General features: G+C 41.5%; 1 protein-coding gene across 1 annotated transcript in view; it reads right to left on the reverse strand.

Moving 5' to 3' along the window:
• The window catches only part of PKHD1L1 (PKHD1 like 1), a 182,939-nt gene that overhangs the window by 34,227 nt on the left and 131,343 nt on the right, over positions 1-17,369 (reverse strand). The window contains 8 exon segments of the mRNA XM_038745633.1: positions 1,096-1,217; positions 2,217-2,346; positions 3,192-3,295; positions 4,000-4,173; positions 7,983-8,112; positions 9,990-10,108; positions 11,291-11,420; positions 15,945-16,096. Of these exon segments, the coding sequence (XP_038601561.1) occupies positions 1,096-1,217; positions 2,217-2,346; positions 3,192-3,295; positions 4,000-4,173; positions 7,983-8,112; positions 9,990-10,108; positions 11,291-11,420; positions 15,945-16,096 (1,061 nt within the window).

The raw sequence follows: 17,369 nt of genomic DNA on the forward strand, positions 1-17,369 counted from the left end.
AAAGCTATATGCATATCATTAACAAAATAAATAGAATAGTAAATATGTACAAGTAAAATAGAGTAATAAATCTGTACAAATAAATATACAAATGCTGTGGGGAGGGAAAGGAGGTAGGATGGGGGGATGGGGAGGAGGAGAGGAGAAAGGGGGCTCAGTCTGGAAAGGCCTCCTGGAGGAGGTGAGCTCTCAGTAGGGCTTTGAAGGGAGGAAGAATGAAGCTCTTAATGAAGCTTGCCATTCCCTTACCTCCCATGTAAGGTCGTTGTGGGCAGGGAATGTGCCTGCCAACTCTGTTGTATTGTAATAATAATAATGATGATGATGATGGCATTTATTAAGCACTTACTATGTGCGAAGCACTGTTCTAAGTGCTGGGGAGGCTACAAGGTGATCAGGTTGTCCCACGGGGGGCTCACAGTCAATCCCCATTTTACAGATGAGGTAACAGGCACAGAGAAGTTAAGTGACTTGCCCAAAGTCACACAGCTGACAATTGGTGGAGCTGGGATTTGAACCCATGACCGCTGATTCCGAAGCCTGTGCTCTTTCCACTGAGCAACGCTTGTACTCTCCTAAGCGCTTAGTACAGTACTCTGCATTTGTTAAGTACTCAGTAAATGCCATTGATGATGATGACGATGACAAAATGGTGGGATACAGAAACAAGGTAATTACAGAAAAAGGGTGGCTGTCTTTATTCCACCACTTTCTTTCTGGGCTCATCCTCCCATCCCTCTACGTTGAACTCTTTTCTTCTAATTTCATTCTACTCTCAACTCAGGAGGCCTAACAATGTTCAGACAATGTTTATCCAAGAAAGGAGCATCCTGAGGAAAGAAAGAGAGGTTTAGGGGAGACTGTAGGCCTACCTAACTCCAGTGGATCTGAAATCAAAATCAACTCATCATTACAAAAAAGAAATTCAGAAACAGAGAACATGAACATCGGAAGAGGCAGCTTCATTAGACTGACCCTTGTACTGACACACTCAGAGATACTTTAGACATTTTAATTACTGTATGGGAAATTACAGTTTAGTATTAAGAATACTAAAACACAGAAAATACTTCTAAATATAATCTCAGTCAGTACCTCGATTGCTGCATGCCATTCAGTAGAACTTATATCTTCTCGGTCTTGGTAGGTGCCAGGCCAAAGTGAAAGAGCCACCAAGTTCTCTCGGACCCTGTTGCCATTTCCCCTTATCGTTATGCCTGTGAATGAAATGGGAATCCCAGTGACAGACTGATAGTTTCACAAAGGCAGAGATGTATTTCTCTACTTCATTCTTTAGAGAAGCAGCATGCTTAGTGGAAAGAGCCCAGACTTGGGAGTCAGAGGTTGTGGACTCTAATCCTGACTCTGCCACTTATAAGCTGTGTGACAACATCTCTGTACCTCAGCTACCTCATCTGTAAAATGGGGATTAAGACTGTGAGCCCCACGGGGGACAACTTGATTCCCTTGTAAAGAAATAGCATGATATAGTGGGTAGAGAACGGGCCTCGGAGTCAGAAGGTTTTGGGTTCTAATCCCAGCTCCACCACCTGTCTGCTGTGTGGCCTTGGTCAAATCGTTTCACTTCTCTGTGCCTCAGTTACCTCATCCGAAAATGGGGATTGAGACTGTGAGCCCCAAGGGGGACAGGGACTGTGTCCAACCTGACTTGCTTGTATCCACCCCAGTGCTTAGTACAGTGCTTGACCCATAGTAAGCACTTAACAAATACCACAATTATTATTATTACCCCAGGGCTTGGAGTAATGCTTGGCACATGGTAAGTGCTTAACAAATACCATCATCATACCCTTTTATTACTGGAGAATATTCCCTTTCTGAAGTCCTAATGTTGGATCTGTAAACTGTCTTTTCTACTGTATTTAATGGCTACTTCATTGTTCTACCACTTCCTCTTCTGAAACAGTTTGTGGTATTTGACACTGTCATAATTGCTCAAAGAATACTCCAAGTAGAGAAAAGCAGTGGTGAACCTACAAAAAACACAGTAATTCCATTTTACCCATAAGTCATCTGATTATGATCAAGTAGTTATTTGCAGGTGAAATGCTATAAAATATCTTCAGATTAATTAATAAACGAACGTATCACTAGATTCCCCCTTACATATTATGTGATCATTCTTCCCTCTGCTATATGTAGTAAGTAAAGTTGGTCCTAAAGAATGGAATTTAGACCCAAAGTTCAATTCTTACCTTGTCCCACTGTAAAGTAAATGATGTTATTATCAACGTCAACTCCATCAGTGCCAAATACACCAATAGCTGGGGAAAAGCCATTGTGAAAAGCACAGCCACGAATATAAGATGAGCCATAGTCTTCAACCTATAAAAGAAGTCCACACACTCAGAGTGGTCTTAAAGTACAAACAAAATATATCACAATAAAATATTTGGAAAAAAGGGTGATTTTCAGGAATTAGCTCTTCACATTATAATTGTCCAATGCCCTCCTTTCACAGAGAAAACTGTCTTGAGTGGGTTGGCCATAAAAATCAACAAGTGTGTCAAATAAATACTTTAAAGTTATCTTTCAAAGACTTTCTCTCAATTTACGTTAATGTATAAAATTCAGTAAATTGCAGACTGTATTGCCAACAGATCTAGCCCATTTTAACATAAATCAGTTAAACAAAATAGTTTTGTGTGAAGGAACATGAATAAAGGAGATGTGAAATAGTGAGATTTCCATTCAGTTTCCTCTTTGTGAATATTTTTAATAACCCTCTGCTGCAAATAAATACCCAAATTAGGCCCATATAGCTGATTTTTTTTATGGTATTTGTTAAGCACTTATGCTGTGCCAGGCACTGTACTAAGTGCAGGGCTAATATGAGCTAATTAGGTTGGACACAGTCCCTGTCCCACATGGGGCTCACAATCAATCCCCATTATGCAGATGAGGGAACTGGAGCACAGCGAAGTGAAGTGGCTTGCCCAAGGTCACACAGCAGACAAGTGGCAGAGCCAGGATTAGAACCCAGGTCCTTCTGACTCCCAGACTTGTGCTCTATCCACAAGGGCAAGCTGCTTCTCCTGTAGCCTTTTAGTATAAAGAAAGGCACTCTGTTCCTTAACAATGACAAAAATAGGCATTAGCATAGATAGAGACTAAGAAAACAACTGGAACGCTTTTTTAAATGTACATAGAATGGAAAATAATGTACAAACCTGTCCAAGATTGAGGAAAGACACAGAATATCTTGGATCTGTATGATCCCTGTAGCCTTCCTGTCCAGTGTGATAAAATTCAACGTTGCTGATTCTTGCATTTCCTAAAGAGACCATATGTAACTATACTATCCGAAAAAGAGATGAAACCGAGTTCTTTAAAAATACAACAAAGCTCTAAACAATGGTTGCCCATCCAACTCCGCATCAGATAGAATCTCCTCACCAACAGCGTTAAAGCAATCATCTTGCCCCCTCCTTCCTCTCCTTGCTACTCTCCTATTACACCCTGCCCGGACACTTAGCTCCTCTATTGCTACCCTTCTCATTGTACCTCAATCTTGTCTAGCCTTCAAAGCCTTATTGAAGGCACGTCTCCTCCAAGAGGCCTTCCCTGGTTAAGCCCTCTTTTCCTTGTCTTCCACTCCCTTCAGTGTCATCCTGACTTGCTCTCTTTATGCATCACCCCCCAGCCCCACAGCACTATGTACATATCTGTAATTTATTTGTATTACTGTCTGTCTGCCCCTCTAGACTGTAAGCTCTCATGGGCAGGGAACATGTCCATTGTATTAGTATTACTATACTGTACTCTTCCAAGAACTTAGTATAGTTTTCTACACTCAATAAACTCAATTGATTGATTGATTGTGCCTGAAGAGGAACAGGACCTTCTCCAAGTTACCCTCAGCCCTATGATTCTATGAAAGAATAAAATATAATTTAGAATTTACTCCAAACAACAAGGAATTAATTTCCTCTGTACCTAGAAAATGAACTGAATTTTTTCTGAGGACATAGAGTGTACCTTTGTAGGTCAGCCTGTTTGTCGTGAATGAACTGACGAGCACTCGTGCTCCAAAGGATTCCTTGTACCACTCTGGATAATCTTCTCCAACTATTTTGATGTTCCTACTCAGCAGTCCAACATCGGCTGCTAATGTGTAGTTCTGACCAGTGCCAGGGACCTGATACCTTTCAGCTGTAACAGAAGATTTACTGGTTAATTGCCCAATACGGGTAGCGGGGTTGTTCTGATGACTTATTTTTCTTTGGAAGCAATGTGGCATAGGCCTTTCTGAGGGTTTTTTATGGTATTTATTAAGAGCTTACTGTGTGCTAGGCACTCTACTAAGTGCTAGGGTGGATAGAAGCTAATAATGTTGGACACAGTCCATGTCCCACAGGACTCACGGCCTTAATCCCCATTTTACAGATGAGATAACTGAGGCATAGAGAAGTTCAAAGACTTTCCCAAGGTCACACAGAGCTGGGATTAGAATCCAGATCCTTCTGATTCCCAGGCCCATGCTCTATCCACTCGGCCAGGCTGCTTCTCACGGCCTAGTTACAAGACATTAAGTGTACTTTCCAAGAGCCTAGTACAGTGCTCTGCACACAGTCAGTGCTCAATAAATACTATTGAATGATAAATTGGGCTTGTTCTCTGATACTTCCTGCCTTGTAGAGGAGTCACAGTTGGACTGTATTGCAGGTCACCACAATACATGGGACAACAACAATGAACAACTAGATTCCCCTGCCTCTATGACTGGAGTTACCTTTAGAATGAGAGAACTGATCCCAGATGAACTTGATGTGCCTTTTCCACCTGCATCCTTGTGATCAGAGTGCCAAAAACAAGGATGTAATAATAATAATAATAAAAATAATAATAGTATTTGTTAAGCGCTTACTATGTGCCAAGCACTGTAGTCAGGAACTCAACCCCTGGGATGATGCCACAGAGTCCCCTTCAGTCATCTAAGGGTCAGGGAACTCTTATGATCCCAACATTTCTGCAGCCTTTTCTAAGATGCAGTCACAGTTTGGGACCGCAGCAGGGGGTTGACGAGCAGAGAAAGTGGAGGTGAGAAGACTAACATAATAATAATAATAATAATAATGATAATAATGATTGTATTTGTTAAGCACTTACGACATGCCAAGAATTGGTCTAAGCACTGGGGTAGATGCAAGGTAATGAGGTTTGTCCCATGTGTGGCTCGCAATCCTAATCCCCATTTTACAGACGAGGTAAGTGAGGCACAGAGAAGTGGGGAGAAAGGGGGCAGTTCCAAGAAATATTGTGGAGGGAAAAACAGCAGAATTTAGACTATGACAATGGAGGAGGTAAAGGACAGAAATACCAAAGATGATACTGAGGTGAGAATATCTGGGGTATGGAAGATGGTGGTGTTTAGTTGATAATAATAATAATAATAATAATGGTATTTCTTAAGTGCTCACTATGTGCCACACACTATTCTAAGTGCTGGGGTAGATATAAGGTCATCAGGTTGTCCCACGTGGGCTCACAGTCTTAATCCCCATTTTACAGATGAGGTAACTAAGGCCCAGAGAAGTTAAGTGGCTTGACCGTGGTCACATAGCAGACAAGTGGCGGGCCAGGATTAGAACCCATGTCCTTTGACTCCAAAACCCATGCTCTTTCCACTAAGCCATGCCGCTTCTCTAAATTGATAGTGAGGAGAAGGCTGGGAAGGTTTAAGAGGGAAGATGAGGAGTTAAGTATTAATCATGCTTAGTTTTAAGTGCTGTCAGGTCATTCATGGGCCGATGTCCTGCAAACAAGAAGAAATGTGAGGTTTTTAAGGTGGTGAGAAACTGTAACTAGTGAAGTAGATGTGGGAGTCATCTGCGGAGAACTTGAAGTCACGTGAGTGGTTGAGCTCCTGAGAGTGAGCTTAATCTTAATCCCCATTTTACAGATGAGGTAAGTGAGGCACAGAGAAGTTAAGTGACTGCCCAAAGTCACACAGCTGATAAGTGGCAGAGCCAGAATTAGAATCCACGACCTGACTCCCAAGCCTGTGCTCTTTCCACTACTCCAACATGGAAAGCAAGGAATGGTGTTGGAGGCATAGAGATTTGTAGTGGAGTTTCAGGTTTATACAATTTGATATTGAGTTTAGTTTTTTTTTTTTTTTGGCTCTACCAGAATGTCCTACATAAAAACAGTGAGACTCATGGAAGGTTCAAATTATTTACTAATTTAGGACTGCTGGCATGTCCCATCTGGATAATTAAAATGAATTTAGATTTTTTTAAATGGTATTTGTTAAGTGCTCACTATGTACCAAGCACTGTTTTAAGCACCGGGGTTGATACAAGTTAATCAGGTTGGACATAGTCCCTGTCCCCTTGGGGCTCACAGTCTAAGTAGGAGGGAGAAAGATTTAATGCCCATTTTATAGATGAGGAAACTGCGGCACAGAGAAGTTAAGTGACTTGCCCAAGGTCACAAAGCAGGCAAGCAATAGAGATGGGATTAGAAACTGAGTCCTGTGACTTTCAGGCCTGTGCTCTTTCAGGCCTATGTAGAGAAGACCACACTGCTTCTCTAAGTCTTGCTTTGACAATACTGAATAGCCCAATGATCATATTCATTCATTCAATTGTATTTATTGAGCGCTTACTTTGTGTAGAGCACTGTACTAAGCGCTTGGGAAGTACAAGTTGGCAACATATAGAGACGGTCCCTACCCAACAGCGGGTTCACAGTCTAGAAGGGGGAGACAGACAACAAAACAAAACATATTAACAAAGTAAAATAAATAGAATAAATATGAACAAGTAAAATAAATAAATAAATCGAGTAATAAATATGTACAAACATATATATATATATATATATATATATATATACAGGTACTGTGGGGAGGAGAAGGAGGTAAGGCGGGGGGATGAGGAGGGGGAGAGGAAGGAAGGGGCTCAGTCTGGGAAGGCCTCCAATCACATAATTATTATCCTATATCCTATCCTATATAATCCTATAACTGTATATGTATTTTTTTTTGTTAAGCACTTACTGTGTGTCAAGTACTGTTCTAAACACTGGGGTAGATTCAAGTTTAATAGGTTGGATACATTCCCTGTCCCACATGGGGTTCACAGTTTAAGTAAGAAGGACTCTCCCCCTCGTCCCCCTCTCCATCCCCCCATCTTACCTCCTTCCCTTCCCCACAGCACCTGTATATATGTATATATGTTTGTACATATTTATTACTCTATTTATTTTATTTGTACATATCTATTTATTTTATTTTGTTAGTACGTTTGGTTTTGTCCTCTGTCTCCCCCTTTTAGACTGTGAGCCCACTGTTGGGTAGGGACTGTCTCTATATGTTGCCAATTTGTACTTCCCAAGCACTTAGTACAGCGCTCTGCACATAGTAAGCGCTCAATAAATACGATTGATGATGATGATGATGACTAGGTTTTAATTCCCATTTTACAGTTATAGTTATGAGCTACATCATTATACAATCCATATTATCAAAGACAAAATCAGATATGAACGCTGAATTACATGACTAGAAATTTGAGTTCTAGATAAAAAAAATCCAAGATTTATCATAAAATCAGGACTGCAGTCTTATTCACTGTAAGCACTTAAATACCATCAGTATTATTCACTGTGCTTAGCATAGTGCTTGTCACAAAGTGACAAGGAGGGAACTTTGCATAGTAGAAAGAGCTTAGAGTTGGAAGTCAAGAGACCTGACTTCCACACACCTCCTGTGTGACCTTGGGCATGTCATTTAACTGCCCTAGGCCTGTTTCTTCATCTGTAAAATGGGGATAAGATACCTGATCTCCCTCCTTCTTACACTGTGAGCCTTGTATGGGACAGAGACTGTGTTCAAATCTAATTATTGTGTACCCAGCATTTAGCAGTGCTCGACACATAGTGTGTAATAAATATCATCATTATTATTATTGAAAGCATAAGGTTATTACTATGAATTACTTGCTTGAATTACTTACCAATGTGAGTATATGAAAGAGTATCATTGAGAATAAGACTTCTGTGATCAAGTGAAATTTGTGTAATCCTCCTGGTTTCTGTTTGTTTTGAATCATAGCTGGTAGTTGTTATCAAGATATCTTCTCCAACCTTAGTCAAAGACAAAAATTCCAGAATCATTTTCCACTCAGTAAAAAGGCTGAAGTTTTAAAACAGCATCAGTATACTTTGTTTGTGAGAAGCAGTGTGGCTTACTAGATAAAGCACGGTCCTGTGAGTCAGAAGGAGCTGAGTTCTCCTCCCAACTCTGTCACTTGTATTCTGTGTGACCTTGGGCAAGTCACTAATGTTCTCTGTGCCTCAGTTTACTCATCTGTAAAATGGGGATTACGACTGCGAGCCCTGTGTGGGACAGCAACTTTGTCTAACCTTATTAATTTGTATCTGTCCCAGGACTTAGTACTGTGCCTGGCACATAGTAAGCACTTAACAAATACCATAAAAAATTATAATGATTTAATAATAATTAACAGAGGACATAAGCAATTCATTTACTTCGGTGATTAGTTACTAAATTATTCTAGAAGATAGAAACCACTGAAAATTCAATTTTCTAAAAATAATTGGATCTGTTCATTTTGATAAACAAGCCTCAAATTTCTAATAATCTATACTTCACTTAGTGTTTTTTAAACATTTGTACAACATCAAATGGTGAAATGTAACAGTTAAAAGCAAACTGGTCTGATGAGTGAAGAATAAGCCACTTATCCTGTGTGTGGGTGTATGTGTGTGTATGTGTGTGTGAAACCTGAACACTTACTGTTGGTCAATTATATTACTGAGGTGCCAAAACTGTTCATTAATTTTGCTGTCCTGCATCAGTAACAGATGTTAAAGCAAAGGTGCACTTCTCCCCACTCCTGAAAATCTTCCAGAGGCTGTCAATTTCTCTTTGCAACAAGTAGAAACTCGTGACCACTGGCTTTAAGGCACCCAGCTTTCTCTTCCCTACCTAACCCTGCTCCTCTCCCACTATACCCCACGTCACACACTTCACTGCTTTCCAGTCATCCTACTCACTGTGCCTCATCAAATTATCTGTTCCACCTGGAACTCCTCCCCCTTCTTCATATCCTACAGAACACCACTTTCCCCATCTTCAAGGGCCTTTCTGAAATCATAGCTCAGAAATCATATCTTCCGAAATATCATCTCTTTGGGGCAGCCTTCACTGATTAATCTTTCATTCCCTACCATATTTCTCCCCTAATTACTACTTCAGGATGATTTGCCACCTCAGCACTTGGGTACTCACACCCACACCTCCCCCCAAAGCAGCACTTATGGACATATCTTTAAACTCTGTGACTTTCCCCTACCTATAATTTATTTTGGTTTCTGTCTCCCCAGCTAGATTTCTGGAGTGCAGGGATAATATTTACTATTTAATGTTTAATAATGATGGCATTTATAAAGCATTTACTATGTGCAAAGCACTGTTCTAAGTGCTGGGGAGGTTACAAAGTGATCCGGTTGTCTCACAGGGGGGCTCATAGTCTTAATCCCCATTTTACAGATGAGGGAACTGGGGCCCAGAGAAGTTATGTGACTTGCCCAAAGTCACACAGCTGACAATTGGCGGAGCCGGGATTTGAACCCAAGACCTCTGACTCCAAAGCCCGTGCTCTTTCAGCTGAGCCACGCTGCTTCTCACCTCAGCTACTAACCCTGCTGTATTCTCCCAAGTGTTAATACAGTTCTCTACAAAGCGGAGGCATTCAAAAAATACAGTTGACTGGATCTTTCATTCAACCCTTTACCATTAAGTAGAATCCCCACCTAAACAACTCCTGAAAAATAATAGTACAGGTTCATTTGGATACCCATCCTCACACTAACAAACTCTGAATTTCCCTAGTTTTGTAGAAGTACTTAATTGATTATGGAAGGGAGGAGCATTCTGAAAAGACACCCTTTCTCTATATCCACTTCTTTACATGTTATGGGAAAATCATGACTTTTACCTTCCAGTCCACAGCATGTACCAGCGATAAGCTTTTGGAACCTGCCAGAGCCGTTTTTGAGAGTTTTGTTCTATATACTGCACGTGGAATTCCATGAAGATCCAGTTCACCAAATACCCCTGGGGGAAAATGATAAATAATCATAATTGTGATATTTGTTAAGCACTTACTATGTGCCAGGCTGACTAAGTGCTGGGGTGGATATAAGCAAATCAGGTTGGACACAGTCCCTGTCCCGCATGCAGCTCGCAGTCTTAATTCCCATTTTACAGATGAGGTCACTGAGGCACAGAGAAGTGAATTGACTTGCCCAAGGTCACACAGCAGACAGATGGAGGAGTGGGATTAGAACCCAGGTCCCTCTGACTCCCAAGCCCATGATCTATCCACTAGGCAATGCTGCTTCTCTAAAACAACATCACAATACTACCTTATTCTGTGTTTTCAACAGGAGGTTTTATTAAAACATTTAGCACTTTCGGCATTGAAGGATTAGGTTAAAGTTGGTAGAACAAATAGTCAAGACTATCTTGGCTCAGTGGAAACAGCACAGGCTTGGGAGTCAGAGGTCACGGGGTTCAAATCCCAGCTCTGCTGGTTGTCAGCTGTTTGACTTTGGGCAAGACACTTCACTTCTCTGTGCCTCTGTTACCTCATCTGTAAAATGGGGATTAAGGCTGGGAGCCCCACGTGGGACAACCTGATCAACTTGTATCCTCCCCAGTGCTTAGAACAGTGCTTTGCACATAGTAGGCACTTAACAAATGCCATTATTATCTTTCTAGGATAATGCAGCAGTATCAACTTAGTATTTTCCAAGAAGCTCTTTCCTACCAAAGCAACAGGAATCTAAAGAAACAACTCCTATATTAGCAATGTGTGCTTGTGTGTGGGATAGAAAAATATATGCATATATACATAACTACAGATAGATAAATAGTCATACAAATGTAAATACTGATCTTTCATGCTACAGATAAAATAAGAATATAACAGGTTTTACAAATGAGAAGTATGATTTGAATTTGCTTGTATTACATTACTGAAATATTTTTATTCTTAAAACATAACTAATCTAAGGATTCCTCTAAAATTCATTCAGGTTTGCTTCGATTTCTATTCTCTTTAAGTAGAAGTATTTCCAACTAATCATTTAAGCCAACTACCGGATTTCAACAACTTAGAAACACAATAAAACCGCATAGACCCACATAACCTTAATCCTTAAGAGCAATCATTATGCCAACTTGCCAAGCACTGGCTCACAACATGGGAAAACTTCTATAGCCAGATCTTCTTACCTAAGACCTTGGACCCTTGGTTAACTCCTTCTGATAGAGTTCAGTCTGGGGTAGAATGACTTCCTCTGAGGATAATCTCTAGTTCTCCTTTGAATGGTCTTTCTTCCCAGCCACCGATTAACCTGCCACCCTAGAGTGAAGTGGAAATTCATTCAAACGGGAAGAATTGTAGGAAAAATACAGCAAAAAGGAGGTGGAAGTTCAGGACCCTCTCCTGTTTCCAATTAATTGCCACCAGCCCCTGTTCCACCCTCAGAACAGTGAGGACACACCGTCAGCGTGAGGATTAGCCGGATCCCGTATCAGCGTATGCTCCCTCCTCCTACCTAAGCCTGCAGATCAGGAGAGAAGCTGCTCAGCCCCCAAACCACTGTGATTTCCCATCAGCTCCTGTTCCACACTCAGAATGGTATGGACACGTAGTCTGTACAAGCACTAGCCAAATCCTATATCAAAGTACTAACCCCAATCCTGGAGTTGGGAGGAAGCAGCGTGGCTCAGTGGAAAGAGCATGGGCTTTGGAGTCAGAGGTCATGGGTTCAAACCCCAGCTCTGCCAATTGTCAGCTGTGTGAGTTTGGGCAAGTCAATTAACTTCTCTGTGCCTCAGTTACCTCATCTGTAAAATGGGGATTAAGCCCAACAGCCTTGCAGGCCGAGAGTGAAGCTGCTCGGTCCCCATGCCATTGGGATTTCCCGTCAGCCCCTATTTCACCCTCAGACAGTGAGGATACACAGTCAACACGAACACTAACCAGATCCTGTATCGGTGAACTACCCCCAAGCCTGCAGGTGGGAGGAAAGCTGCTCAATTCTCATACTATTGGAATTTCCCTTCAGCCTCTACTCTAGTCCTAGAAGGGGGAGAAAACACCAGCAACATAATTTCCCAACTTTCAGAGCATCTGGAAGACTGTTGCTGTTACAGAGGCTGAGACCAATGCGAATGTTGGGACTCAGTCATTCTTTCAGTTGTATTTATTGAGCCCTTACTTTGTGCAGAGCACTGTACTAAGCACTTGGGAGAGTACAGTACAACAATAAACAGTCACATTTCCTGCCCACAATAAGCTTACAGTCTAAAGGAGGAGACAGGCAGTAATATAAATAAATAAATTGTAGATATATACATAAGTGTTGTGGGGCTGGGAGGGAGGGTGATGCAGAAGGGAGTGGGAGAAGAGGAAAGGGAAGGCCTCTTGGAGGAGTTGTGCCTTCAATAAGGCTTTGAAGCAGGGGAGAGTAATTGTCTACCAGATTCCAGTCCAGAGGCAGGATGTGGGCGAGGGGTTGGTGGCGAGACAGGAAAGATTGAGGTATAATGAGAAGGTTGGCACCAAAAGAGCAAAGTGTAGTCGCTGGGTTGTTGTAGGAGAGTAGCGAGGTGAGGTAGGAGGGTGCAAGTTGAATGAGTGCTTTAAAGCCAATGATGAGGAGTTTTTGTTTGATGCGGAGGTGGTGGGCAACCACTGGAGTTTTTTGAGGAGTGGGGTGACATGTTCTGAGCGTTTTTGTAGAATACTGATTCGGGAAACAGAGTGAAGTGTGGACTGGAGTGGGGACAGACAGGAGGCTGGGAGGTCAGCAAGGAAACTGATGCAGTAATCCAGGTGGGATAGGATGAGTGATTGTGTTGATGTGGAAGCAGTTTGGATGGAGAGGAAAGGGTGGATTTTAGTGATGCTGTGAAGTTGGGATCGACCGGATTTAGTGATGGATTGAATATGTGGATTGAATGAGAGCCAGGGGTCAAGGATAATAACTGTGAGAAGGCTGAATCTCTGCTCACCTAATCATGATATCCAATAGCTTTTTCTGTATTTATCACTGCCCTGCTCTTTTATGCTGTTTTTGTGTTTTTATCATCTCATCATTCCTTATTTGTCTTTCACCAAACTCCCTTCCCAGTCTTTGACTATGAGTTCCTTGGGTAAAGGAACCATGTCTAATTATCACCTGTGTATTTTTACACAGTGGTTAGTACACAGTAGGCACCCAGTAGGCACTTAAATACCCTCTGTTTCCCAAATGAGTCATGTAAGGAGCAGGGGACCTCACAGCAAAAACTCATAACTCTAAGCCCATTGTGATAAAAAGAAGGCAGAAAAAGAGGCATTTTCTATACTAAGCAAAGGAAATTTAATGGCCCAAGGCCAGAGTTTGGGCATAACAATAAGAAATTTGAGGGATTCACAGTTTCCATTTCAACGAGAAAGCGAGAAGGGGAGGGGGTGTAAGGAAAAGGAGAGCAGAAGGTGGACACCTGACTTTCTGGAATTGGAATTCCCCCAAGAATAGGAAACTGAGTGGAGAGACACAGTTGCAGGGAGAACGATAGAAGGGTGCCTTGGATGTGGTTTTGTTGTATGAGTTGAAATTTCATTAGGTGAAGTCTTGATTTGGAGATTTGTGGCAAAGCAGGCTATAACTCCCATAAGTATTTCAGTTTATGCTACACCCTTGGGATCTGCTCAATCGATGTCTCTTGGACTCACATTAAAAAAAAGGCAGAGGGTGGGGGAGGTGTCCTTTTCTAAGTACTCTAAGAAATGTCTTTGGCATTTATTGAATTGTGAAATAATCCCTAATCCTAGCTCATGGGCAAATTCAAATTTTGCCCAAATCCTATTAACATTACTTAGCCTTATCCCCAGATAGAGCATGGACCTAGTGGAGAGAGCACAAGTCTGGGAGTCAGAAGTCCTGAGTTTAATCCCGGCTCTGCCACTTGTCTGCTGAGTGACCCTGGGCAAGTCACTTCACTTTCCTGTGTCTCAGTTATCTGTAAAATGAGAATTGACACTGGGAGCCCCATGTGGGACAGGGACTGTTTCCAACCCAATTTGCTTGTATCAACCCCCCATTGTTTAGTACAGTGCCTGGCACAAAGTAAGCACTTAAATACCACAATTATTATTATTATTGTTAATAATAGTAAGGAATTCATTTTTGTTGGCAATTAAACTTTGATTTGGGACCTTGAGAACAGGTCTACTAAAGTGAGAAAAACAGAATGGCCTAGTGAAAAGAAAGAGTGCAGGCCTGGGACTTGGACCTGATTTCTAATCACTTTACCACCACTTGTCTGTTGTGTGACTTTGGGCAATTCGCTCAACTTCTCTGTGCATCAGTGCCTGGCATATAGTAAACGCTTAATAAATACAATTATTATTATTATTATTATTATTATTATTATCTGTAAAATGAGAACTAAGACTGTGAACACAATAAGGGACACTATTCTAATCTTCAAAGCACTCCTAAAATCATATCTTCTCCATGAGACCTTCTCTGACTAAGCCCTCACCACCCTGTCTAAGCCCTTCCTTCTGTGTCACTTTTTTTATTCATTCATTCATTCAATTGTATTTATTGAGCTCTTACTGTGTGCAGAGCACTGGACTAAGCGCTTCGGAAGTACAAGTTGGCAACATATAGAGACGGTCCCTAACCAACAGCGGGCTCACAGTCTAGAAGGGGGAGACAGACAACAAAACAAAACATATTAACAAAATAAAATAAATAGGGTAAATATGTACAAGTAAAATAAACGGAGTAATAAATATGTAGAAACATATATACATATATACAGGTATACAGGTATATTTTTACACTCTGTAACCCTTAAGCACTTTGATATTCGCCACCAGCCAACCCCAGAGTGACTTATGTCCACCCCCATCTATATTTATATCCATCTGTAATTTATTTTAATGCCTGTCTCCCCAACTAATTGGTATGCTCCTTTTGGGCAGGGATAGGGACTACCAACTCTGTTGTACTCTCCCAAGCACTTAATATAGTCACTGATTCCTTCAATTGTATTTATTGAGCACTTACTGTGTTCAGAGCGCTGTACTAAGCCCTTGCGAAAGTACAATACAACAATAAATAGTGACATTCCCTGACCACAACGAGATCACAGTCTAGAGGGGGGGAGGCAGGCATCAATACAAATAAATAACATTACAGAAATATATATAAGTGCTGTGAGGCTTGAGGCGGCGGGGGGGAAAGTAAAGGGAGTAAGTCAGGGTGACACAGAAGGGAGTGGGAGATGAGGAAAAGTGAGGCTTAGTCTGGGAAGGCCTCTTGGAGGAGACGTGGCTTTTAAGCATGGGGGGAGAGTAATTGTCTGTCAGATTTGAGAGGGAGGGAGTTCCAAGCCAGAGGCAGATCATGATCTAGGAGTCGGTGGCAAGACGGGAAAGATCGGGGCACAGTGAGAAGGCTAGCACTAGAGGAGCGAAGTATACAGGCTGGGTTGTAGAAGGAGAGAAGCAAGAAGGGGGCAGGTGATGGACTGCTTTAAAGACAATGGTGAGGAGTTTGTCAGTGCTTGGCACATGGTAAGCACTCAGTACATATCATTGGTTAATTGATAATCAAGTAGTCAATGTAGGAAATCATAAACAATTGGCTCAATGTGGCAGCAGTTTGGATGGAGAGGAAGGGGTAGATTCTAGAAATGTTGTGATGGAATCCATGACAGACCGAATACGCGTGCTGAATGAGATAGATACTATACATGCCTTCATAATCCACTCAGGAGTCAGCGTCTTAATGACACTTCATGAACCATCTGTCAAATAATCAACCAGATTCTCTATATTTAATCCCAAGTAAAACAAATTTTTAGACTTCCCTCTCCTTACCTGCACTGATATATATGTTGCATTCAATACGACTTTTCCATAGGTTGCATTTTTAGCTCGGAAGTTATTTTTATTCTCTTCTAGTTCCAGAACTCCAAAGATAGTGAGTCTTCCCATAGGTGGCATTTCAGCATCCACTACGAGCCAGGTTCCTGAAAAATAATAATAATAATAATAATTACGGTATTTTGTTAAGTGCTTACTATGTGCCAGACACTGCTCTAAGCACTGGGGTAGACACAAAGTAATCACAATCTTAATCCCCATTTTACAGATGAGGTAACTGAGGCACAGAGAAGTAAAGTGACTTTCCCATGGTCACACAGGAGACAGGTAGAGGAGATGGGATTTGAACCCATGTCCTCTGACTCCTAAACCCGTGCTTTTTCATTCATTCAATCATATTTATTGAGCACTGTACTAAGTACTTGGGAAGTACAAGTCGGCAATATATAGAGACGGTCCCTACCCAACAACGGGCTCACAGTCTAGAAGGGGGAGACAGACAACAAAACAAAACATGTAGACAGGTATCAAAATCCTCAGAACAATAGAATTATAGCTGTATGCAAATCATTAATTGCCACTAGGCCATAAAAAATGCTGTTTCTAATATATCATGTGAGTTCAGCAACATTTCCTCCATCATATATTACCCTTAATGGGGGACTTTTGACCTGGTGGTGGAAAAGCACAGAACTGGACGTCAGGAGATCTCTTGGTTCTTAATCCCAGCCCTGCCCTGACCTGCTGGGTCACCTGGACTTTATCATTCTAGTTCTCAGTTTCCCCATGTGTAAAATGGAGATAAGATACCCAACTCTATCTCTTAGACGGTGAGTCTCCTGGGGTCTCGGATGGAGTCTGATCTGATCACTCTGGATCTAGCCCTTGTGCTGATGAGGGCTTGGCTTATAAATACTTCTTGAGAAAATACTGTGCCCTTAATTGTTTTGATACCATCCACCTCCTTAGGCGAAGATGCAATGGTGCTGAGAGGAATACAGGAAGGATATGCACTCAGTTATTCTACAGTGTTGGAGTGGCATTCTTACATAAACCCACATTTTAGTATTCATCTCACAGCCAGCACTGAGTGAATAATAACAGTAACTGTGGTATTTGTTAAGCACTTACCATGTGCCAAGTACTGCATTAGGCAATGGTAGAGACACAATATATGTTTATTGGACATAGTCCCAGCCCCACATGGTGATAACGGTTTAAGTGGGAGGGAGAAAAGGTATTTAATCTCCATTTTATAGCTGAGGAAAAAGGCACAGTAGGCAACTGTGGGAGCCGAATTAAAACCCATATAACTGGTTCTTCTGACACTGCATCATGCTGTTGGAGGAACATTTCCTTTATTCTGCTGGTGCACTTCAGCTGAAATGTGCAGTGACAACAAACAAACTGGTAGAATTA

The sequence above is a fragment of the Tachyglossus aculeatus genome, chromosome 4 (assembly GCF_015852505.1).
Source record: "Tachyglossus aculeatus isolate mTacAcu1 chromosome 4, mTacAcu1.pri, whole genome shotgun sequence".
NCBI lineage: Eukaryota > Metazoa > Chordata > Mammalia > Monotremata > Tachyglossidae > Tachyglossus > Tachyglossus aculeatus.